The following is a 25934-nucleotide window of genomic DNA, read 5'->3' on the forward strand; positions in this document are numbered from 1 at the left end:
TGGGAGATGCCACTCTAAGTCCCCAACCTATTCTGCCTACATTCAGTCTTCAGTCACTTATATCTGAGCACTTTAGGGAGACTTTGTACCTACCATTATTTTACAGTGACAGAATTTGAGGAGGATGTTGTCAGCTCAAATCCGGACTCTGTTCTTTTAAAGAAAAACAACTTACTGTCTTTAATATGGTCAAAAATGCTGTTCATACCTAAGCCACTGAGCACAGGGTTAATGCTTGTGTAGGGCTTTACAGCATTAGGTGTCTATTCAAGTGAACAGATGGAAAGTAATTGTAATAGAAGCCTTTGAATCTTCACATATCCAGGTACATAATGATCAGCCTACTGCCAGTCCATATGGAAAGCAATAATGCTTAAGTACCTGTAAGCACACTGGTATTGGTTTAAATTAAATTCTTTAATCGTATTACTGAGGCAAATTTGTGCACTATCAGGTTTGTTGTGGTTAGGAGATAGATAAAGGAAATGCTAAACTTCGTCATCCAAGGAGTGCTGCTGTTTGTGATCCCTTCTTCTGTAAGTGTTTACAGGGTTACCCTCTCAGGCACCACAGTGTTCCGTTTTCCTGTTGCGGATATGATGGGACATTAAGGAAGTTGGGGAAGAATAAAGCAGTTTGGGATCGCTGTGTGATGCAACTTTCAGCACACATTCTGGTGCTGAAGAGTCGGCATCATGGAAATCAGTGGATACCCGAGGTCATGATTTTGCTTTGTGTTCCTTGCCTTGCTGCTTAATTCCTCAGCTGCTTGAATAATTTAGATAGTCTTTTCCAGTGACAAAGGAGAAGCTGAGAGGTGGAAGATTAAACAAGGAGACATTTCAAAGAAAAGGAACTTGCAGCCAGTTTTACAGGGAAACAGAGCGAAGGAGCGTGCAAGATAAAAATAATGCTGACCTCTAAACAGAGCCCTGGAGGTCAGCAAGTGATCCGGCTGGTGCTTGCCTCGTRGCCAGCCACCCGTGGAGTTAAATCACAGTAAGGCTGCCATTCTGGGGAGCTTGACATATGGTAATCAGATACGCTAACATATGTTCTCCTACGGCCATACGGAGGCAGGAAGCCGGTTCGTCAGGGAGCGTCGGAGCGGGAAGCGCAGGGCAGCCGCGCGCGCCCCGGGAGCTGCCGCGGGCACCCGTGGGGAGCAGCTCGAGGCCCTGCTCACAGCAGGGCGCCCGCGGGGTGAGAGCCCCTGGCGGACACCTCGGCGRGTCCCTCTCGTGGGCAGGGGTTCTGCCTCGTGCCGTGATGAAGCCATGCTGGGTGCAAATGCGTTTGATTCAGTGCCCCTGCAGGGAGAGCCACRTCCCTGGGTCGGGGCTAACTTGAGTTTGTGCAGAGGGATTAACGAGCAGGGGCTCTGGGAAGGCTGGGCCGCCCTGTCTGCTGGAAGCTTCCCTCCTTCGGGTGGCATCTCAGGCTCACTCAGGTTAAAAGTCCTTTTCCTATGCATTTTTTAGTATTTTCGAATATATAGGGCCTACAGCATAGTAGTAAGATTCTTCTGGTGAGGATCCTTTTTATGAGTGGAAGACTAAAAAGCTGCAAATATGTATTTAAAAAACTTCTCTCTGGATTGTCTAGTCTTCTCTTGTTCTACCAATTCCYGTTTTTATCTGTGAATGAAAAACTGATGTTTGAGTATCTCTAAAGTCCTAATGTAGATGATACCAGGTGCATGTGCATGCATAGAAATGGCAGAGAGACTTTATTTATAGTAGAAGGGTAATATCATCTTTGTGATCTCCACAAGCACTTTCATCTCTTTCTGTCTCTAGACATTTATGAAAAATGTAAGTTCATGTAACAYTCGTTACGCCTCTTAACGCAGAATCTCTTTCTGTGGAGCAAACTAACACCTTTCTTCTTTCCCCTCCTCCTTGTTTCTTTTGCGCAGCTAGAGGATGAAATCTCAACTTTGCGGCAAGTGTTAGCAGCCAAAGAAAAGCACCTGGTGGAAATTAAACAGAAACTTGGCATAAGTCTGATGAATGAACTGAAGCAGAACTTCAGCAAAAGCTGGCATGATATGCAGACAACTTCTGCGTGAGTACAGACCTTGCACAAATTGTCCTATATCTTCTGTAGCATGTTGGTGCCGTTGACTTGATGAGCCTTTGTGTGACACTTTGCTGTTGAAACATCTGCCTTGCTTTTCAAGTCACTCAAGCCTGTCATGGCCTCTGCTTAGCACTGGTCAGAACGGGTGACAAGCTCACAAGAGTTCAGTGAAACTTGGCTTGTGCATGGAAAGCAGCTCCAGTTTCCCCCAATGCAAAGTGATTTAGAAGTGTAAGAAACTGAAACACCACTTTACAGTGCAAAGATGAATATTTAAATTTTGGTAGTGGTAGTAGAGTTGCTGAAATGGTTTTAATTTTGATTCTTCTTTTCTAGAAGCAAACCGATTATACTGTGGTAGTCTGTAGTCTCACCCATTTGCTGCCTTCTAGGAAGGTGCCCTCTAAAAATGCACTGATTGTTTGGGGAGCACAGTTTTTATTTGGGTTGCAGTTTGCTGCTAAGCACTGCTAATGCCAGCCTTTTGTCTTGCATTGGAAAAGAATTAAAAATAATGGTAAAACCTACCTTCATYTGCCACAAAACATGCTCCAACCCAGGACAGATAGTGCTTCTTCTAAGCTTCAAACTTGCTTTGTATCTGCAGTGTAAAAGGCTGATGAAAAGTGGAGTGTCACAGAGAGATAACAAATAGCCATGAGCTTCAGGAAGTCCATGTATTCCATACTGAGCTATATGCTCAAATATGTGAGCACACTGTACTGCTCTGAAAGATCCTGGGCTCAACCAATTAGTAGAACATGTTGGTAGAAAGGAGAACCGACCTGTGAGAAACCAGCAAAAKGCCATTTTTAGTTGAAATTGAGTAGCACGTCTCAAAACAGCTTTCCAAGACAGCTTCACAACATTGGCATCTTCCCCAAAGACAGAGAGACTTGAGATTTTACCAGTAGAGTTAAAAGACTATTTCAGATGAGTTTCAAAACCAGCATGCCATTAGGCCTTCTGTGTCCACAGTTAATTATTAGAGTCTTAAGCACAAAAAACTCATTCGTGCCCTTGCAAATCTTGCTGCCTGTGGTCCAGGTGTACAAGGTGCTCTGTAATTCTGACTGGCGCTTACCGATGCTGATGTGAATTGCATCAATTCAGCAATATTAAGAATGGATGTGCTAAGAGATAGAGGTGATTCATTGTTGTTGCATCGAAATAGCAATGTGATAGCAGAGCTCACAGAGATTCTCTGCTTTAGTAAGGATGAAAAGCCTCTATTAAAAATTAAGTTCAAAATATTTACATATGAGAACTTTAGATTCCTCTATCCACAATTAGTCACTTGAATTTTAAAAATGGCCTGACTTTAAGAAGACAAATTTTGCTTTTACAGAGTCTTACAGTGCTTTACAAATGCTGTGCTTTTCTTGGAAATTAAAGCCACTTTTCTTTAAGGGGGAGATTTTTGAACTCACAAAGAACAATTCAGCATCAGATTCTTCTCTTACTCTTAATAATCTTTCAAGCTCTCCCTTTGTGGATGGATTCTTGGGGCTAATAAAAGACTTGCAGATGGAGGGGTGGCTTTCTCTCACAAGCTCAGAGTCTGTCTGAGTAAGTAGTTAAGACTCAGAACCTAAGTCAGAGTCAGAATGGATTTCACCTGGAATGACTGAATGTAAACTTGGGTTTCTGAGTTTCAAAAGATTAAGAGCAGGTGGTTTAGAAATTAGCCTAGGCGGGCCTGACATGTGAATGTCAAAAATTATTATTATAGTATTCTTTAGGTTATGATTAAAAAGAAAAAATAAAAAGTTTTCACAATGTTGAAACTCCAGAGCTGGAGGCCAGTGGGCTGATGCCCTGCGTAGTGCCAAGATTTCAGTAGGCTCAGCACACAGTGCTGAACAAAGTCTGTTCAGCCTTTCATGCTGCAAGGTATGCAGAACCAATTCCCACCACCCCCAAGAAGACATTATAGTTGCAACAATAGCATGCTGATTTTTTTTTTTGTATCAAATAAGCTTTTTTATCAGCTTTATTTTTCTCTAAAGAACCCCATAATGCTGTTTGTCTTTTTGAGCTTAGTGGGAAATACACCTGGAAGTCATTTACTTATTATGATGACCAAAAGCATAATACATTTTTCATATTCTGTGTTCATTTCCTCTGCTATTCTTCAATGCACTGATTTTTAGTGTAATCTCTGTGTTAGGCGGCTTCTATAGAGTATATCTGTAACTGGAGAGCAAATGATTGCCTCARGTGTAATTTGCTTTCATGGTGATGAGGCATTGAGCTCGAATGACTTCTCCCACACACCTTTTTTTAAAGATTAGGTTTCCAGTGAATAGCAGTGGGTGGATATTCAGTTAGCTCCCAGCAATGCAAGTATTTATCTATATTTTAAATATATATAGTTCTTACTTAGTTGCTAGAAGCAAGATTCTATTAGTGTTTTTTTTTTAAGGTTAGTTATTTTAGGGTAAAGAATCATTAAAAATGTTTGCACAGTGATGTTTGCAGAAACTGTAATTGAATTTTTATAATTAACATTTTGCTTCTGAGGAAAGGTTTTATGTAACCTGAATGCAGTATGTTTACTTAGCTAAGTCTATTTGATTGGTGGTGCTTCCATAAAGTTTCCACAGTGCTTCATACAACATAACTCAAAAAGTGTATCCTTTCATATATTTTTCCACTGCATAGTACATTAAGGCTTCCGTGAAGGATGGTCTAATTTTAAACAGAATCACAAAATAGATGAGTTTGGAAGAGGCCTCTGGAGATCATTTAGTTAAATCCTCTGCCCAAAGCAAGGTCAACTAGAGCAGGTTGCTTGGGACCATGCCCTGCAGGGTTTTGAGTATCTTAAAGGATATAGAAAACACATTTTTTTTTCTTATGTTTAAATTGAATTTCCTGTATTTTGATTTGTGCTCTTGCTTCTTGTCCTGTCGCTGAGCACCACTGTGAAGAATCTTGCTGCATCTTATTCACACTTTCCCATCAGATATTTGTATACACTGATAACTCCCACACACCCTGAGCCTCCTTCTTCAACAGTGCTCAGGACACCATTGACCTTCCTTGTCATAAGGGTGCATAGCTGGACCACAGTCAGCTTGCTGCCCACCGGGTCCCCAGTTTTTCTGCAAAACTGTTTTTCAGGTGAATGGCTCCTCAGTGTGTTTTTATATATGAAGTTATTCCTCCTCGGGTCAAGGTCTTTGCATTTTCGTTTGTTGAGCTTTGTGAGGTTTCTGTAGTCCCATTTCTCCAGCCAGTGAAGTTCCTCTGAATGGTACTGCAAACCTGTGGTATATCGAGCACTCCTCCCACTTCTATATATTCTGCAAATTTGCTGAGGGTGTGCTATGTATTTACTCCTGGRGGACACTGTTAAGAGACTGGCCTCCCGTGTGACTTTGTTTTSCTGGCCTGTGGTTCCCTGGGTCCTCCTTCTAGCCCTTCTTGAAGACAGAAGTGAGATTTGTTTTCTCCTGGTCCCAATCAAAGAGAATTGAGAGTGGCCTTGCCAGGCAACTCCTGCAACACTGATGGATGCATCCCATCATGTCCCATGGACTCATGTATGTCCAGGTTGTTTAAAAGTACCTTGACCTGTTCTTCTTCCACTGGGGTAAGTCATCTTTGCCCCAGACTTCCCAAAGGTCTCAGGGGCCTGACATTCCTGAGATCTGTCTTACTTGAAGAGASAGAAGCAAAGGAGTCATCGGGTGTCTCACCCTTTTCCCCAGCTTCCCTGACTCTTTTAGCAGTTGACCACATTTCCCTCGTTCTCYTGGTGCTGTTGGCATGCCTATATAAGCCTGTCCTGTTGCCCTTCATGTTCCTCACCGGATTCAACCCCAGATGGACTTTGGTTTTCTTAACCCCATACCTGCATGCTTGGGGAGTGTCTGTCACTTTCTCTGGGTCGTCTCTCTGTCTCCACTTCTTTTATGTGCTCTTTCTTTATTAGAGTTTTTAGCCAGTAGTTCCTTGTTCATCCATGTAGGCCTGCTGCTGCCGCCTTTGCTTGATTTCTTGCCTGTTGGACTATTCTTGACCTTGGAGGAGATGATCCTTGAAAAGTAACAAGCTTTCCTGAATTGCTTTTCTTTCCAATGCTGTGTTCTTTGGGATTCTTCCAACCAGATCCCTGAACAGGCCAAGTCTGAAGTCCAAGATTGTGGGCTTCTTTTTACCCCCTCTGTCCTCCTAGGAGATCCTGAACCCCACCATCACATGATTGTGGCAGCAAAGGCTGCCCCAGAACTTCACATCCTCAGTCAGCTCTGCCTTGTTTGTAAGTATGAGGTCTGGCAGGTCGTCTCCTCTCGTGAGCAGTTCATGAACCTGTGTKAGGAAGCTGTCACCATGCGCTCCAGGAACCTCCCAGAGAACTTGTGGTTCAAGTGATAGCTTGTATCTAAGGTCTTATCTGCTTCTTCCTGATCACAGAATGCATAGCATGTTCCCACYGTGATGGTGGGTCTTCCCACCATCCTACATGGTCTTCCTGCTAGTCCTGGCCCATAAACTCTGAGCTGACACGTTATCCCTCCTTGGAGAGAGCTTTGTGCATTCCCACCACGTTGCTGTATACAGGGTAGCTCCCTTTCCTCACCATCTTGGGTTGTCATTTCTAAAGACCTTGTGTCCATCCATTGCAGCACTCCAGTCATGTGAATTATCCCACCAAGTCTCCATTAAACAAGTGTAAAGTAATAGTCTTCAATCCAGTTAAAGAATTGCATTGAATTATAAAGGTTAAGGTCACAAGGATAGGATTACACGGATTAACTCATCCTCACCAGTCTGTCACACAAAGCACAAAGAATAGGTTCATGAGATGCCTTAGCCCTTGGTAAGCACATAYGTTGTCACCATGCCCAGCTCTGTCCCTTAGCTTTTAATTTGGTGCTGTTCTGTAATGCAGTTCATTATAATGTTGTCTCCATAGTTTTGGGACTATGGAGTTTCCAAGGATCATGTATACCCATATATTTCTGCAAAAGTAACCGCAAATAACCTCACTGCAGCCTAATAGCTCGCAGAAATTCCTTTGTTGCTCTTTTCTCTGTTGGAAAACATAGGCCTATGGTTTAGATAAATAACCTTTCAACCCCCACAGACTATAGTCAAAATRATTATAGGGATGGCTTCTGGGGAGGTGAAGATTTGTTTTTTTTTCATATATTTAAAACGGGGAAAAAAAGAGTGAGCACTCCAGAAATTCATTGTAAATTCTGCTATGGTCAGTAAGTCATTAGAGCAGTGAAAACTTAWTTTTTTCCGTGAGAGCTGCAGTGGTACAATTAAGTGAAATGTCTCAAATCCCATATTCTTGGTGATTCCAGACATGGGGTCTTGGGTCCTGGGTTCCAGGACTCCTTTGAGGCAGTGGTAAGTAGGATCATGCAGGAGTGCCAGCTAAGACAAGAATCTCTCACAGCTCTATTCTTAGAGTGTCTTCTTTTTGTCCTCACAGATGAAAATTTTCACAAATTGTAGAAACAGGAAATCTYGTTAATTGGTGGCCAGAAACAAGAGATGTCTTTGTGCTAGTGCCCAGCAGCGTGTCTGCTAGACGGTGTCTGGGGCTTGCTCAGGTGCTGACTGTCTTCTGAAGCCTGTTCTGGGAGAGTTACCCAGAATAAACAGCTCTGTCGTCACCTGAGTTATTGACCTGAGATTTGAGAGGGGAACATTCTGCATGGGCTGGGCCTCTCCCTCCAGAGATGGAAAGGGATCTCCTCCAGGACCACCAGTTGAAAAATGTGTGAGCAAGATTAGTTCTTTTGGTAGGAGCCCAAGGATAACTATTGCAAGATGTAAGATACAAATTTCCATAAGGGAGTGAGAATCTGTTTTGTAATTCAAATTTTTGACAGGTATGAGAAAATAGAAACCAATAGTTCTACTGCAGGAGTGTGGGGAAAAAAAAAAAAAAAAAAAAAAAAAGTGTGGTGCTTGTAGCCTTCATTAATATAACTTTAAATATATAGTGATGTGTTCTAGAGGACTGGAATTTTCTCAGGAAGGCAGCCATAATTAATGGGCAACCGAAGTCCTGCCGTGACATTTAGGAACTCGGCATACTGTGTTCCCACACACGCTTGTAATGAGTGGCAGTAAAAGAAATGGGAGTGCTGCTGCTCACTGGAATGAGTAATTGCCCTGTGATATTTTATTCTTTAAAATTTGCAGTTGTGCAAACAAAGGGAGCCTGTGAGCACGTGYGGTGGGGAAGTAACGGGACCTCCTTCCACTGACCTCCTGTGTTGTCCCATGGGTCGGACCAGCTGAAGCTCACGCCTCCCTCAAAGGCCTTTCTTGCTACTTCTTCACATGCAGCTCTGTCCTGGAACATGGAAGGATGAATGAAATGCATGGGGTCATGGAAAACAAGTCTGAAAAAGGAACTTTGGAATGTCTTCTAATCCATTCCCGTTGTTCCCTTCCTAACAGATATATGTCCATTTGCACCAGAAAATTTGGCTAATTCCAGAACTTCAGATGACATGTTCCATATCTCTGAATATAGTATTAGTTTCTTGGGAACAATCTGCTGTCATGATGACTTTGAACCAGAAACTTTTCATCTAAGTATTATATRCATATATGTATCTGACTACAAGGATGGGAGAAGCCACTTTAGTTTAAACTGAAATTCTGAAACGATGGTAAGGAAAGGGGGAAAGGAAGGGATGGAAGGMAAAAGAAAGCCAGGGAAAGGAAGAAAATGAAGGCAAGATAAAGGCAGGAAAGCAGGGGAAGGAACAGAAGGCAAAGAAAAGGTGGGGAAGAAAAGGAAAAGGAGGCTTGCATGTTTTAGTTTGCATCATTTCGTTACTGTCACAGTTAAAAACGTGATGAACGCGTGCACGGGCCGGCAGTGTGGAGCACGTTGCCTCAAGCCCGGGCACTGAGCGCAGGTGTTTGCTTTGCYACCTGCACAAATAGGGATTTCCATGCAATTGCTCCTCGTTTCTCTCCTGGTTTTCAAGGCTGTAGCCCAGGCCCACACAGAGTACTTGGCCGCGTTGCCTGGCTCCCTTCCTGGCRCGTGGCTCTTGGCAGCCTCCTGAGCCGTGTCCCGCCGGGCAATCCCTGCGGATTCCTGGCTTCGGGCAGGTCTCCGACGGCCTCCGTGTTTCTGTTCCCCGAGCTCTGCCCTTCCTGTCCCTAGGGGAGAGGAGCCACCTGGGCCATGGCTCCTTCGGCTCAGCGAGGCCTATGCACACGTATCAGGTGCCAGCACAATTGCAATTAATTCCTGACACGTTTGAGGAAAGGCTGAATGGATAAAAATAGATCACTGCTTTTTGAAGTTGGAATGAATTTCCATTAAGCTTAAAAACTCCCAAAATCCAAACCTTTTATGTGTTTGTCAGCAGTATGGCAATATGCATGTTTTTAGAGCATGTGTTCTCAGTACATGTTGTCTGTTGTTCATGTGTGTATTAATTTCATTTCAGCGTTAGCATTATTTAATTGATACTAAGYCCTCTTTTCTTCCCCCCAGAAAATCACTAGCAAAATGGTTTCATAGCTCAGGATCTCCTAGAGAGCCAGATGTTTTACATTTATTCCAGAAAATGTCATTCTTAAGCTGACTAATGGCTTGAGAACAACAAAAATAAATAATGAGCAAGCTCCGTAGGACATGGCTCATGCCACCAGGCCCTGCTCTACAACATGGTTGCGTTGTTAATTGTTTGCATTTTGTTCCATCTTCTGTGTTATCACAGAGCAGGGTTTCTGAAATGCACTAATTTCACCAGCCATCACTGATAGAGGGGATGACACTCAGCGAAACACACTAATTACCAGTGTGCGTTGTCATATTTTACAGAAATGAATCCTAAAATCCTTGTAAGTGCCGCGGCAAGTCCAGCGTGCAGCTTCCCGGGCAAAATGTGACTGTTGCCTSGGTGGCCTGTTTGTGCCCGCGGCGCCTGTTGCGCCTGTGCCGGAGGGTTGGCCTGGGGGGTTGTTTTAAATGTCTGTAAATTCATAGAGTGAAACCTTGTCATAAGACAGTGCAACCTAAGGGCAGTGCACAAAAAAAGAAAAAGAAAAAAAGGAAAAAAGAGCAAGTCAGGTTAAAGCGCACACAAATTATACTGCAAATCAGTTTTGTGTAAGGAGTGTGTTACTTTACTGGAGATGTAAGTAGCCKTAAGAACTTCCATTGAATGTGCTGGGAAGGGAATTTTATCAAAGTATGGTAGTGTGGTATCAATGTATTTTGTCGTGGCTTCTGATAACATCACTGTTACTATTGTTAATKTAAAGAAATTTCATTTACAAAACTAAACTGGGATCAGGAGTCCATGGGCAGAATGCTTAGATTGTCGAGACCTGAGAAAGTTAATATTTAAAATTAGAGGGTTTTTGGAACAGRAGGGTTGAGGTTGGAAGGGACCTTTGGACATCAGCCCAGCTCCCTTGTTCAAGGGAGAGTTGTGTCCAGGGAGCCATCTGGACACAGTTCGTCCTTGGAATATCGCCAAGACTGGAGACTTTGTGGCCTATGTGGACAATCCTTAGCCCTGTGCTCAGGCACCGTCCCAGTAAAGAAGTTTTGTTGGTGGTGGTGAGTTTTTTTCCCATGTTCAGACAGCCCTTCCTGTGTGCGTTCACTTAATGTTGTAAAAGTGAGTATGATAGTAAAATCATCTAAACCAAAATGTTGTGCTGTGTACAACACAACTGACTAGAGAGGCAGCGTGTTGATGGAGACATGGTTGTTCATGAAGGAGGCGCRGTAAGGCAGGTGATGCGGGTACACGGGCAGGGACAACAGGGAGTGTTTTAGGCAAAGCATCCGTGAGGCTTCCTGAGATGCAGGTTGCTGCTGTGGTGTCTGCTCGCAGGGGYTGCTTATTGTGCTTAGCATTTTTGCCCTTCTTGTTTTTCTGTTCCTCAAAGCTCCTCTTGAGCACTGCAGAAGGGAGGAGGTGTTGCCAGGTCAGAGGTTGTTTTTCTGGAGCTGACACTCAAAAAAGACCAATTGTGTAACAGTCTTAGCTGGATTTACACTGTTATATAACTTCAGCAGTATTAGGAACATAAATGCTGTTTCCATTTCTTTCTTCCTAGTAGCAGTACTGGGGAGGACGTTGTGTTTATGGGATCTGCTCTCTGTAGATGCAGTGATGAGTGGAAGGCCTTTTATTCTTCCTTCCGCCCCGCCCAAAGCTGAACATGACCACAGGCAAAATGAACTCCAAGGTGTCTTGTTCAAAAAATTAGCTCAATGGTATCTGCAAACTGTTTTACTATTTACAATCAACTTGAACTTAAATAGTGTTTATTTCTGAAGATATTTTTCACTTTCATTATCACTTTCATTGAACATACACCTGATAAAATACCTGAGGGGAGAATGTAGGGAGAAGGGGTCAAACTCAGTGGTGGCCAGTGATAGGACAAGGGGCAGTTGGTGTAAGTTGCAACACAGGCAGTTCCATCTGCAAGTGAGGAGGAACTTCTTTCCTGTGAGGGTGACAGAGCCCTGGCACAGGCTGCCCAGGGAGGCTGTGGAGTCTCCTTCTCTGGAGATCTTCCAAACCCGCCTGGATGCCGCCCTGTGCCCCGTGCTCTGGGTGTCCCTGCTGGAGCAGGGGGGCTGGACTAGAGGATCTCTAGAGGTCCCTTCCAACCTCAACCATCCTGTGGTTCTGTGATRCATGTAATTTTAATCTACATTTTTTGCGGTGGAAAAGGCCATTCTTTATTACACTCCTGACTCCTGGAGCATTCCTGCCTGGAATTGTGCTGGTTGTCTGACTTCTGACCCAGGATCCCCCAAAAAGCAGGGGGAGGGAAAGCGTTGGGGATAGCTCAGCATGTGCAAATGCAGGCTAGAATAAGGGCTCAGCTTAATAGGACTCTCTCTGGTGCTTAAAAACAGGCTTAGAGGTTGGACACAGGGATTTGCTGAAGGAGTTGAGCTGCCTCTTGCCTGCATCCTCACAGGGCAGAATGGGATGATTTGTGTCCACACAGCTTGGGGTAAAGGCAAAGTGCGAGTAGCTCCGCTGCCAAGTGCCTTTTAGGACCTGGAGGTCAAGTCTGGACCCTCACTTTTGTTATCGGGAAAATTCCTCTTGTGTTGGATGGCTTTGTAATCTTCTCCATTAGGAGAATGTTTGAAGATGCATTTTTGAAAAATACACACGTGCACACACACACACACATACACACACACATGTTTTAGTTCCTCTTCTTTCTCCACAAACTTACATTGTTTTCATATACCTAAAACTAAAAATAAAATGGTCTGTTTCATGAATGAGGCAGTGGGATCTTTCATTTTTGTTCGACCTTGAATGTGCTTTGGAATCTTAAGAATTTGAAATCTCTTACAGTCTCCACAACCTTAAAGAATATGTTCAAAACAGAATTAGGACCAATTCAACTACACTTGTTCATGATCACTTCTGCAATTCTTGTCTGCCAAGACATACCATGGGATACAAGATAGATTTTAACGTGCTATACGTTTGTTATTCGGTCAGTATTATAATTCCGAGCTAGTTGGTATCACTGGGAGCCTCAGTTAATTTCCTAGGAGGGAAGCCTCTGCCCTACCCAGAAGTAGCTTCCCCAGCAAAACCAGCTTCATTCGGCAGAGCTTATTCATTTCCCTGGGAGTGTAGTTTAACCAAGCTGAATGGGGGTTAAAGCCAGTCTCCCCGCTGAGCAYGTTAAGACGAGCCCGTCGGGGAAGGCCCGTGCCCTGCGTGCCCGCGCGCGGGCTGTGCGCGGAGCTCGTGCAAGGCCGGTGACGCGGGGTGCAGCGCAGCACCCCGCTGCCGTGAGCGAGCCCCCGGTTTGCAGCGAGCAGCGGGGCCGCCCGCCGGGGGCACAGGCAGAGCAGAGCTGCGCTGCGGGGCGCTTTGCTTGTGCTGGGATTAAGCTGCGCTTAGGAGGCTGTGTAGGAGTGGGCAGCCTTGTAGTTCATTCTGTAGTTCTTAACCCTTCAGTGAATGGAACTTTAAGATGTGGAAATAAGAAAAAAAGGGAATTGCAGGAGACTGCAGGGATTCGAGCCTCTGTTTCTTAACGCTTAGCASTGTTTCTGTTTTTGTTTGTTTTTCCCAGTTACAAGAAAACACATGAAACCCTGAGCCATGCAGGACAGAAGGCCACAGCAGCTATCAGCAATGTAGGAACTGCTATCAGCAAGAAGTTCGGAGACATGAGGTAAAGGTGTTTGCTGCCACTTTGGTCTTATTTTGAGGAGAAAAGAGATAACAAATCTATTGCTTTTCATTTTCTATCACACTAGTGTTTAAAGTTCCAGCTAGTGCTTATAATTGTAGCATTTTATTCCTGGTGCCAGCTGAAAGGAAAAGGCTGTGAATATATAATTCTTATTACATTCCCAGATTAAAAAAATAAAAAAGRACAACCTGGAAATTCCCTTTAGAATAACTTTGCAAGCCTGGAAGAGTGTGCAAACAAAATGGAAGGGGAAAAAAAAAATCAGTTAAATCTTCATTAACCTAATTTTATTCAGAGATGAGTTTTGGACACAAACATTTCAAAATAAAATTAGTACCACTCCCTGAAGCCAGGTTTTATTACTTAGAAAACTGTTGCTGCCTTTTCTCCTCCTACTTGATCTGTTTCCCATCATCTGCTACAACACCTCTTCACATAACCAAGGCAAACCCATTGCTTAGGGGACAGGAGCCACTGCAGACACCGCTGCTTCTCTGCGCTGGATCCCAGAGCTCTCGTCACAGAACTGTTGTGCAAATACCCTGGGCACTGCTCCTTAGTCACAGGAGAAGGACTGTGACCACTTGGTGCTTTGCAGGTCCTATTGTGTGGGCTTTGCATAAGGTTTGAGATTAACTGCAAAGGAAGAAATGTTTTTACTGCAATATTGTGTGTCTTTCAGTACTTAACGTGACTGGTAACCACTTCCTTCATCCTACCTATCAGTCCCCTCCGCGATGTGATTTTCATGCTTCTGACTAGCATTTGGAAAGCAGCTGGGCAGTGTTTATCCTATTAGTTCTTTAGCCAAGGGCTGAAAGCAGAGGCTAAATCCATGAGCATTTTGATTAATCAGGAAACTTGATTCTAGTGGCGCTTTTTCTTTTTTCCTCCAGTTCGATTACCTTGTAGCTGGCTGAAAATATTTCAAGAAAATACAAACTTACCACCAGCACTGCTCTTTTTTTTGTTTGTTTTACKTAAGTGTTCGGTAAGGAGGGTTTTCTTGACAAGAAGCAGGCAGCATAGCCMGGAGCCCGTAGTTATACAAAGCATGGTGCAAATTGTGTCTTCTACGTCTGCAGAACATCCCAAATCACAATAGTCAGTGTGCTTGCTTGAAAGCAAGATCGTAACTCCGTTTGGGCAAGTAGAACTCCATGTTGGGTTACAGTGTAAACCTGTAAACTTAAATGCCCTAGGTTAAAAACCTGCCCCACTCCTGCTCTAACGCCAGCTGTGTCTAGAGAGTGAGCGTGGTAGGGAAGCACGCCTTGTTTTATTGTTTGCTTGCTTTTTTCCTAATCCCAATAATTTCATTTCATTTCGGTGGTCTAGCATGTGGATTATCTCAGCCCCCTCCCATAACACTGCTTTGAACACACATTAGGCTCTGGCTTGAATCTCTTGCTTAGGCATTAGGATTGATAGTCACCAATGACATCCAGATGCAAATCCCTGCTCGGCTTTCATTCAGAGCAGACACTTGCAACTGATTTCTATAATCCGGACRATCATTGTAATTCCCGGTATGTTTAGCAGTCTGGTGGGTTTGGCCTTTAACCCTGTGTCAGGGAGGATTTTGAAGGGTTTGCAGTCAGCCTGAGCCTGAATAGTGAAACCTGCCCTTGCTGTGAAAAAACATGGTGTTTTCCAGGCTGCCTCCTATGCAAACTGTATAGTAGAGCACCATGTGAAACACATTTACTTCTGTTCTGAAGGAGCAAGGTCTTAGCTGATGATCAGAGATATTTAACACTGAGTTATCTCTGAAAATATTTACTAAAATATAACACAAACAGCAGGCTGGATGGACTTCCCCTACATGCTCTGTTCTGCCATGTTGGCATTTGAAGAACATAATAATAAGATGGTGATGCTGATACATAAAGGAAGGAGAAGTGTCAAAATCCTCTCTCCCCTGTTTCCCCGTGGACAGAGAAACCTCCCTTTGGGGGACAAAATCCCTTTTGGGCTGCTGCCCTCCTCCTCTTTCCTCCTCACCCTTAGCTACCCAGTGTTGCAGCCCTCTAACTCATTTGTAGGTGAATAATCTTTAACGTTTTGCATCTTTTGAATTTTATGCTGTTCTTAATTAGTGCTCATGACATCTCTTTACAGTTATGGTGCATTTTATTTAAATCTCCATGTTACTAGAAATATGAGAAATGTAGATAAAACCAGTAAACATGTAGTTTTGCCTTTGGATACAAGCCAAGCACTAATAACACTCTTAAGATAATAATTTCCTTATGAATAGCTCTTCTGATTAGTAGCATGAAATCTGTTAGATTTTTTTTATTTTTTATTTGTGTGTGTGTGTGTATTCTCTGTTAATGTGTTCTGACATGCCCTGGTCACTCAGATGTGGAGGACAATGTCTGAATTTTCTTTCAGAAATGCTAGTGTGATTCTCTTTCTCCCTTTAAAGCACTGCTATGTGATTTAAGGGGAATGCTGATAACAGATGGAACAGTGCTGGAGGGAAAGGGTTGGATTTTGGGACCAGGACAAGTCAGGGCAATAGGAGCATGAGGGAGGACTTGACCAGTTTAGAAGGTTGGGATAGGTGAGATGGAGTTAAAGGCCCCTTTGGGCATGTTCATCCCCAGAGCCAAGCTCAATGCAGGATTGCTGAGTCCTGCCCCTTCCCTGCTGGCCATAGGTGGTGGTGGCAACATGTGGTGGCAACGTGTCTCTGGTCATGTAGAGCAGAGAGCTGGCGTGGGCTGGCGGCCTTTAGCCCTTGCTCTTCTGCATATGGCAAAGTTTGGATCTTTTTGTGGGGCACTGCTGTGTGTTATTCCACATCTATGTGGAATCTTACAGCTTCAGCCATGCTGATGACCCCTCTAGAAGGGTTGTGATACCACGTGGAGGATTTCTGGTATTTCAGTTTCAAAAATTGGTTTTACAAATCAATGAAACTACTTGCATTACACTACTRTATACGTGCTGTCGCGTGCACTACTAGTGCACAAGAGAAAAAAATAAAGGTCACTAAGCTAACAAGGATTTCACTCATTTACATGTAAGCAGCTTGCTGGAATGTTTTAAGAGCAGGTTAGGCAGATGTCTGTTGGAGGTGGCTCAGGTAGAATTAAAATGTACTGGTGCTGTGGGAGTGCGTTTTTGCTGTGTCTTCCTTCCCCTGCTGCATTTCTGGGCTTTCCACAATCTAAGGATGTTCTGAGTGCTCATAGATGTTGCTGAAGTCGCTGGGAGCTGAACTGCGTGACAAATCATAGCTGTCAGATACTCCACTGTGAAGGAAATAATGATACTGTCTTGTTTCAGAACTTCAGAATTGAATTTCATAACCATTTCTTCAGATGACAGGTGAGGCAGTTGCTTTTTCTCATTTCTGCTGGCACTTGCACCTTCAGTTGTGCTGGTTTGTAGAGCTCTGCAGTAACACAGATTCCCAGTCTTGCTTACCCTATGGATCTGTGCATATTGGTGCTAGCATGGAGTGAGGAATGGCTGGGACTGGCAGTCAGATGGTATTAAAAGGAAGGCCAAAACTGGCACCAGCATTACTATAACCTGGTCTAAACAGAAATATGTTGAGAAGATAATCTGTGCCTGTGAAGCACCTACATATGTAATGATAAGCCCTGAAAAAATCAATATTTTTTTTCAGAGTAGGGTGTAAATATTGCTCAGTAAATACACTGCAAACACAAAATAAATGCACCACAGCAGACACCAAAAAATTCTGTGAAAAGTTGAAGAGCTGTTCATTAAGTGTGCAGCATGTATCTGCTTCACTGCACTAGGCAGGTGTTCCCCTGAAGAAGAGGTCTGAAATTGAAGACTACCTCAGTGGTACATGGATGGAGAAGAAGCTGCCCTCCTCATCCTCCTGACTTAATGACACCCTTTGAGTCTTGCAGATCACTTCCCAATGCTGTTCCTTTGTGTGAACTGAAAACYAGTGTCAAACTGCTGAAAATAATATTTTCAACAGAAAAGAGATTTTCAGAAAATGTCATTTTAGGAATTAAGGGCTCTTTCCTTTTTATCCATACCCCCCTGAACTGAGAGGTGATACAAATCCAGAGCAGGGAAAAGGCGCTTGCTGCTGCTGCTGCTGCTGCTGCTGTGCGTTTCCAGTTGGCTGATGCTTCCTCTTGAATGAGGTTAAGGTGCAGTCTGGGCAGGGAAGTCAGTCACCACTGATCAGACGTGGTCTAATGAAGAAGACACAGAGTTTATCAGACAAAAATTCTGTTCTTTGTTGCACAGATAATATGAGATTAACTGTCTGGTGTGTGTAAAAATTAGTRAAGTGTGTATGTAGTGTGCAAGGAGGAGTGTAAAAAATTATTAAAAGCTCTGTTTTTTTCCTTGAAGGAATCTCAACTGATTGATATTCTAGTGTGACATCCAGTGTCAAAATTTGGATGTGAATGATTTTCTTTATGCTCTTTTGGCTTTATAGGTTCCAGATATGTATGTATATTTTTTGCTGTGTTTTCTTAATACTCTCAACTCTTCTTTCCTTTTACGGCTACCGTAGATCGCATTCAATTAGGTAAGACACATTGCTTTTCTTGAAGAGTGTTCTTAAATATTGCCTCTATTTTTGACAGGGTTTGTTTTTTGGAATGTAACACAGCAACCTCTTGCCTTTTAGCACTGCATGCGAGATAAAAATATATTCTACTTACACTGTAGTGTCTCATTTCTACTGCATGGTGCTTCTAATGAGGAAAGGACTGGAGTAAGTGGCTAGAGTGTTTGCCTTGCTCTTGAGTAGATTAGTTTCAAATTCAAATAATGAATGCTTTCAAAAGAGGTTTCTCTTGGGAAAACCTATTTATTGGTAGTCTGTTCTCTCAGCCTTCTCTTTCTATCTAGAGGTTGGAACATAAACAGCACTTAGTAAAAATTCTGTTTGTTGAGCAGAGTTTTATAAAGGTCACATAAAGAATTTAATTCCTGCCTCTTCAATGCAGCAGAGGTATCGCCRTCATGAAGCACACAGGGTGACTCTGTAAAACCCTTGCATTTATGGAGATCTAACAAGTTCTTACAATGATTAAAAAGAGGTTCTTTAGCCTTTCAGAGCTTGAGCTTACTGATGCTGTAGAACATTTCAATATATGTTAAAAACAATCTTTTATGTTAAAAGGCACAAAGGATCCCTGTTCTCTGCCTCTGCATGGAACCCGTGAGGTCTTTCAACGTTGCAGACAGAAGTGTCCTGAAGCCTGAAACATTAAATAAGCTTTTTTTTTTCCCCTAATCGAACAATATTGGAAGCTCTTGTTATTGTTTCTATAGCTTGTATCCCTTCAAAGGAAATAAAAACATGAGCTCAGTAAAATATGCACTCAGTAGTCAGATTGTCTGCACACATCATCTCTCAGCCATGTGAATTTAATTTGGTGCAATGTAATCTTCTAATTTAGAGCTCCATATTTGGAATATTTTGCTRCTAGAAGAGGAGCAGCCTATGCTGAATTGCTCTAAAATGCTTTATTTCCTGCCTGTTTGACACGTGTTAAAAGATCAGCATGGCAACCAACTTGTTTCATTTAACGAGGATTGCTGAATACCTGAACTTGTGTATGTTTGGAGTTGTCTTTACTAAATCCCAAAAACCAGTATGCTAATTGAACATGAAAAGCTTGAATTGGGTTTGGTGTCACTTCTTGTCTGTCGCAGCTTGGCAGAAGCCGTGAAGTAGATAAGCACTCACAGAGAGCAGTGCATCTAAGGCTAGTCTGACCCATCTTTTTGACAGCTTTTTTTTTTAAAATAAATAAAAAACCTAATAAAAAGAAAAAAGGAAGACAATTGTCTTCTTGATCAACTTCTTTTGGTTACCTTGAACCAACTTTGCCATTTATTTTCATAAACCTGAGGTCTGCTGCCGTCATAGCAGAGACCAGAACTTTTTAGCTGTGAGCGGGACCATGAAGGTAGCTCTCCGTTCCCCTGTCACACACTGAAAATCCCTGTGGGTGGCAAGAAACTGAGCCCTTTAAGCAGGTGCTGGCAGGAACTGTCCCGCATAGTTCCATTGAGCCCCAGCCTCCRGTCCCTTCATGTGAGACTGTGGTGGCGAGAACTTCAGCGCCGCAGGTGGGCTGGGATCCACAGGTGAGTTTGAGGAGCAGAGCAGTTGGATTTTGTTCCTTTTAACTAGGTCTAAAAAGCAAAGGATATGTGGCAACCGTGTTTCACGATGGTTTTCACACCTGCCTTCCCTTCTGTTTTGCTCTCCGTCCGCAGTTACTCCATTCGCCATTCCATCAGCATGCCGGCCATGAGGTAAGGCGCCCCGCGCCGCGCTCGCCCGGCCGCTGCSCTGCGGCGTGACRGGGGGCTGCTTTCACTCCTTGATCCTGATCCTGCCCTTTGTGCTCAGAGGAATAGCCCCACTTCCAGCAGTTAAAATGATTTGTGGAAATAGGGGCTGCAGGACCAGCKATTCTTTAGTTTGTATTAACTGTGCACCTCTCGTGCAAGCATTTGAGTAGTTGTAGCTGATCTGACGTGTTTGGATGGGTAAATGTTAACAGGTTTGTATTACTGAATCTGAAATGTTGTTGTTTTGCTGCTTTTAGAGCATCATCCAAAGCCTGCTGATGTCACATGCTTTCCACTGCAGCAGCCTTTGGGTCATGCTCCTGGGCAGGGATTTTCCATGAGTGCTCTCATATTTTAGGAGCTATAATCACACTTTGGTTGATGGCAGCAAAATATCAGTGCCTTTTCTAGTAAAGCTCCAAATGTTTTCAGTAAAATTAGGCTCTGGCTTTCCCTCCTCCACCCGAAATATATGAATGTCCCCATTACCTGCTATCCAGTGGGGAAAACAAATCTGGTAACTAAATGACAAAGACCAATTCACTCAACTTCTGCAGGTGGATGGTTTAAGGAAAGTGTCTGCAAGAGGGAACTGTGGGCCAAACTCAGCTTTTCTCTCCTTTTGGCCTTTTCTGGTCCTGGGGAAAGTCTGTCATTTATTTAACAGAAACCAAAAGTAAATCCGCATTATTTTTCCCAATGGCTGCTGCTTGCCCCTAAGCTAGGGTCAGTTTAACTGATCCGATGAGGGATATGGTGTAAACACATCTGCAGAAGCAGTGGCCGTCGTGGGGCTCCTGGGAAGTTGCCAGTAAGTTGCCCAGACACTGACCTGGCTCCCCTGGGTTCAGCAGCCTTTGACTTCCTTGCTTTTTGGAGAGAATCTCCTCCTGCATGTGCTGGCACCGAGGGGACAGGGATTACAGCAGGGTAAGGCCCTCTCCTCCCAAGCTCCCACTTACTCAGGAGAGGCCTCTCTTGCGGCTAAAGACCCTTGGCACCTTTTATGCCATGCAGGAACAAATGGATAAAGAGGTGTCAGTATCTGATGCTGTTGACCCTGCTGATAGGAGGTACCTTGTGCTTTTTCAGAGAAAGCAGTTTGTACAGCCTGTTAATGATGTATCACAATAGATAGTTGCCAGGCAAGCCAGCAAGCTGAATGTGTGGCTTGTTTTAAGAGAAAATCACACCTTTTGCTCATTTTTTTTTCTCCTTCTGAAGATGTGCTCAGCTCACAATTCTCCCGAAACAAACGGTGTTGTGTTCCATTCCCTGAGGAGTGTGAGCCAGAACAAAGCTTGGCTGTGGTAGGAGACTGTTGGGACATTATTCTCTTGAGTCTTCGCCTTTGAACGCAGCCAGGGACACTTAATGTCACAAAATCATGGATGGGTCAGACTCCTCAAAGGCACTTCCCTGTCCACTTCCCCTGTAGTTCACAGCTCTTTGSCCCAGCCATTGAGGACACTTCAGGTTAAACTACACCCTTTAAATTATATAGACCATTACCTTGCTCACCAGCTGAAAAAAAAAAAAAAAAGTGACAAAGTGAATTTCACTATGGCAACAACAACACAGGTGGGTAAAACACAGGTGGGAATGCAGCTCCAGGGCTGGCCGTCTCGGCTTGTTCCCCCAGAGAGCTGAGTAAATGCATCAGAGGGTAAGAGGGCAGGTCACTGTTCAGCTTCAGTTTCTAGGCAGGTGTGCACCAAAGCCAGTGCTCAGCTGGTCCCTGTAACTGGACCTGGCTGATGGTAGCACCAGTGACTGCTCCTTCCCTGGTAGTCCACAGCCCTGTGGTGCCTGCTGGCCTTCATTCCCTGCTGGCTTTGGTGCCTGGTGGAAGGGATCAAACTGTGGTACACAGATGAGTTTAAAAGTGACTGCCCTCCTTCCTCGCTTTATTTGTCTTTTTTTTTTTCTTTTCTCCTAGGAATTCTCCAACGTTCAAATCATTTGAGGAGAAGGTTGAGAGCACTGTCACAAACCTTAAGGTGAGGTTAGGGGCTGAATACGTGACTGTGCTTGTTAAAGAGCATCAGCTTTGCCACTGCTATCACTTGTGCAGGAGACAATTTGAATTTGCTGCTCCATCAAGAGTTTTCATGGAACTGCAAGTGCACAGGCAGAAAACGAAGGCAGTTTGCAGGTCTGAGGAGCTCTGTGCTGTGACCTGCTGTTGTGCCCCAGYGCAGCTGCCTGTTCGCGGGACAAACCGAGTCCCTGAGCGAGGCCCTGATCAAGGGCTGCCTCCAGCCCTGGCTTCACACAACCTGGGTGTCTCCTAGGGCTGAACCCTTCTCCCTTGGTGCACGTGTCCATTTCATTATCCTCTCTACATTCAAGACTTAAAAACCCCACAGAAGTCTCTTTTTAGGGAGAAGAAAGTCTGAGAGCGATCAAAGTAACTCAGGATTAGCATACCTGCCAGTTATTGCTCATAGAATTTGCTAAGGCTCCTCTTTAGCAGGACAGAGTATGGCAGATTTTCAGTGAGCTAATATTTGCAGCATATTGAAAGGAGAACAGAAAGGTCCTTCTCTGAATGGTTCATAATCATCTGATAAAGCCCCATAAAAGGCCCATAAAATGTCATTTCAGTTTAATGCTGTAGAAGATTCCACTGTGTTCCAGGTGCAATTAGTGCTCATGCTGATAAGAGTCAAAATTATCACCTCTTATTTTAGGAGGAACTGAAAATACTGGATTAATGTCAATGGATGTTAATGGAGACAAGTTATAAAGCATTTGAATGGCAAGAAAACAACCTCCTGCTTTCAGAGAAGGTAGCACAACCCACTAGAACGGATGCAGCTTTTTGCTTCTCAAGATGGAAACTTTTTATAACTATTACTCAGTCTGCCACAGCCAATATCGAGCATCCTAACTCCTTCCTACAGTGAACTTTCAAGCTAGGCAAGCTCCTGTACTAGCTGATGAAACAAAAGATTACACAGGATTAACCCATCGGAGACTTAAGATGCAGAGTTCATTTAATTAAAATAATCCTCCTAAACATTCGCTGTCTGGCAGGCTGGAAAAAGGCCACCTTTTGTTTAAGTCTGGCTGTAGTTTTAGGAAGGAAGAGTTTTGCCCTATTTTCAGACCAGAATCAACTTCCAGGAGGTATCACAGAATCACAGAATGTTCAAGGTTGGAAGGGACCTCTAGAGATCATCTAGTCCAACCTTCCTACTCCAGCAGGGACACCCAGAGCACRKGGMACAGGGYGGCATCCAGGCAGGTTTGGAAGACCTCCAGAGAAGGAGACTCCACAACCTCCCTGGGCAGCCTGTGCCAGGGCTCTGTCACCCTCACAGTGAAGAAGTTCCTCYTCACCTGGAGATGGAACTGCCTGTGTTTCAACATGTACCCATTTCCCCTTGTCCTGTCACTGGCCACCACTGAGAAGAGCTTGTCCCCTTCTTCCCTATATTCTCCCTTCATGAACTTATACATGTTAATCATATCCCCTAAGCCTTCTCTTCTGCAAGGTGAACAGGCCCAACTCAGTCTCGTGTGAGAGAGATGTTCCAGTCCCTTAGTCATCTTTGTCACCCTCTGCTGGACCCTCTCTAGAAGCTCCACATCCCTCTTATACTGGGGAGCCCAGAACTGCACACAGTACTCCAGGTGCGGCCTCACCAGAGCTGAGTAGAGGGGCAGAATCACCTCCCTTGACCTGCTGGCAACACTCCTCCTGATGCAGGCCAGGATCCCATTGGCCTTCTTGGCCACGAGGGCACACTGCTCACTCATGGTTAACTTGGTGTCAACCAGGACTCCCAGGTCCCTCTCCGTGGAGGTGCTTTCCAGCAGGTCGACCCCTAATCTGTACTGGTGCCTCGGGTTATTCCTTCCCAGGTGCAGGACCTGACCAAATGAAAACATAGTCTCTTACTATGACAACCCAGTCAAAGCAGCTTTTTTTTCGCTTGGAGTTTTGCTGTTTTACACACACACACACACACACACACACACACACACACACACACACACACACACACACACACATCTTTGTTAGGAAAACTCAGGAGTTTTAGAACTTATATTTAGAAATTGTGCAGACAATAGCATTTTGAAAGCAGATGAACTGTGAGCGCATAATTGCATGCTTCATTAATGCAATTTATTTCTCCCTAGAAGCAAGGTTTATCCATTCTGAGGGTAGCTGTGTTACTGTTGCTGGGGATGGACTACTTCACTAAGAAAATAAACCAGGTCATTTTAATGCCCATCTCTTACTCAGGTCGGTGTAGAACTGACACAACAGAGAAATAAATTCCAGATACTCGTGCAAAGAATGTTCCTAACACTGATATTAAATTAATCGGCAGGGCCTAGGGGACATTTCTTGGAGTTTATCATAACTGCCAGTGGTAGAGTTGAGCCTGAGCATGACGCAGGCGGGACTTGACCTCGCTGCTCTCTTTGCTTGCCCGGTTCCAGACCAAGGTTGGTGGGACGGCTCCCGCCGGCGGCAGCTTTGAAGAGGTTCTCAGCTCCACGGCGCACGCGAGCGCCCAGAGCACCCTGGCCGGCAGCCGCCTTCCCGAGAACGAGGAGGAGCTGCAGTGCTAGAGGCGCTGCTGCAGCGAGGCCCGGCCCGGCCCGGCCCGCCAGCAGCGGCCCCACGTCCCTCGCCGCCCGACTTGTGCAACGAGGTGTTGTCAGCTTTGGAGAATTGCCTCACGGACCTTGTGCGGGAGCACTTCTGCCTCTCTGTATTTGTATTTCGGGTGGGCCATTTCATCATCATTTTGTATGCCATCGGAAGCGCACRGAAGTAACTGACTGACTTAACATTATAGGATTTAAGAGTGTTTTAAGTGACCAAATGGGCTTTCATTTTCAGGTAACTTGCCTCCAAAATTCTCCTGCCGTGTTTCTTACTGCTTTGATTTTCCCGCGTTCGTTCTGTTTCTGTTGGTTTGCATCCCCTTCTCGGTGCCACAACAGATAGATGCACCTGGGGCTGTGCAGAGACTTGTGCTGCCTGCAGGAGTCCGTGTGCCGGCTGCCTGGGCTCGGAGTGTCCACACGGGCCGTTTTCCTAACGCAATTCCAATAGGTGATTGTCACAGAAACATGGGGTTCCTGTGTCACTGATGCAGTCTGATACTGCCMTCTATCCACTAGGCAGCCGTGACAGGGAGAACAGGAAGAGACAGCAGTTTTTCCTGTGGGAAGCTCCTTCCAGCTGCTGACCCAAGCTCACCAGTGTGGCTGGAAAAGCTTCTTTTAAAACCACGTTCTGGTGCTCGCTGTCTGCAGCTTGGTAAGAAACTCACTGGTAGAAACTGCTGACAACGGGAAGGGATGGGGGGAAGCCTGTCATGATTCTGCCTCGGTATCGGCCCCTCAAAAGAAAAGGGGAGGTAACTTTCTAACTGAGCAGCATGAGCCTCATTGCAATTACATCCTTAAAAGAAAGAAACCTGAACAGGGATTGATTAAAGATGTGCCATAGGCAGGAGAGCCCCTGTGCTCCAGTGTACCCAGGACATGCAGCTACTCCACTTCTTGCTCCAGATTTTGCCCTGCTTCCCTGGCAAAATTCCACTTCAYAGCTAGTTAGTCAGCAAGAGGCAGCTGGCTCTCCCAGCTTGGGTGCAGCCTGTTTTCTTGCCTCCTTTTCACATTCTTTAAAGAAAAGCACAGCACATGTGTGAGTGTCTCGCTAAGGAGCACGTGTCAGTCTGCGTGGGCCACGACTCCCTTTGCCAGGCTGAGATGAGCACAACGTTGCCAAGAGCCGAAGCAGCATGGGAAGCAGCCTGGGATGGATCCTTGTTTGGAGCATAAGGCAGAGCTTCAAGTCGATGTCAGCAAGTTCAGCGTGGTACAGTGCTTCAAATYTTGTGAGGAAACTTGACTGTGATTTTTTCCTGTGTGGCTTTTGTTTTTACAAAGTTGGAATATATTTCATAATGTGCAACTGGATGTAAGTTAGCTTGGACATTTCCATAAACTGCCTCTTTAGTGTGATGGTAGCATGGAAGCATTTAATTAGGTTTATTTTAGTACTGTTTGGTTGTGACAGTTTGCTAGCTCATTTTGCAGGTTTTAGCACATATGCAAATTTAAACAAAAGCTTACTGGTCAACTTAGCTTGTCTAAATGAAGTTATTGATATTCTTATTAAAAATAAATTTCTCTCAACTTTTATACTGTGGATTTTTTTTTTATTCTTACAATCACTGGTAATGCCACTTTTCTATACAGTAGAGCTCCTATCTTGTTAGAACTATAATCTGCCCTTCCACTTGCTTTTAAAAGGCATCCACTCTTCCCCAGGCACGCAGTTTCCCATGGAAATCTCTGGC

General features: G+C 44.3%; 1 protein-coding gene across 3 annotated transcripts in view; it reads left to right on the forward strand.

The window, feature by feature from the left end:
- Positions 1-25660, forward strand: part of TPD52L1 (tumor protein D52 like 1) — a 44234-nt gene extending 18574 nt beyond the window's left edge. For 2 of the 3 annotated variants that reach the window (XM_026054596.1, XM_026054598.1), the window contains exons 3-8: positions 1919-2067; positions 13159-13260; positions 17804-17818; positions 19525-19563; positions 21542-21602; positions 24058-25660. In XM_026054596.1, coding sequence (XP_025910381.1) covers positions 1919-2067; positions 13159-13260; positions 17804-17818; positions 19525-19563; positions 21542-21602; positions 24058-24189 — 498 coding nt within the window. In that variant the 3' untranslated portion in view covers positions 24190-25660. The remainder of the gene's footprint in view (positions 1-1918; positions 2068-13158; positions 13261-17803; positions 17819-19524; positions 19564-21541; positions 21603-24057) is intronic. The other variant, XM_026054597.1, reaches the window with a different exon arrangement.
- The last annotated feature ends 274 nt before the right edge of the window (positions 25661-25934 follow it).

The sequence above is a fragment of the Nothoprocta perdicaria genome, unplaced genomic scaffold (genome assembly GCF_003342845.1).
Source record: "Nothoprocta perdicaria isolate Ctin4 unplaced genomic scaffold, notPer1 scaffold_123, whole genome shotgun sequence".
NCBI classification, from domain to species: domain Eukaryota; kingdom Metazoa; phylum Chordata; class Aves; order Tinamiformes; family Tinamidae; genus Nothoprocta; species Nothoprocta perdicaria.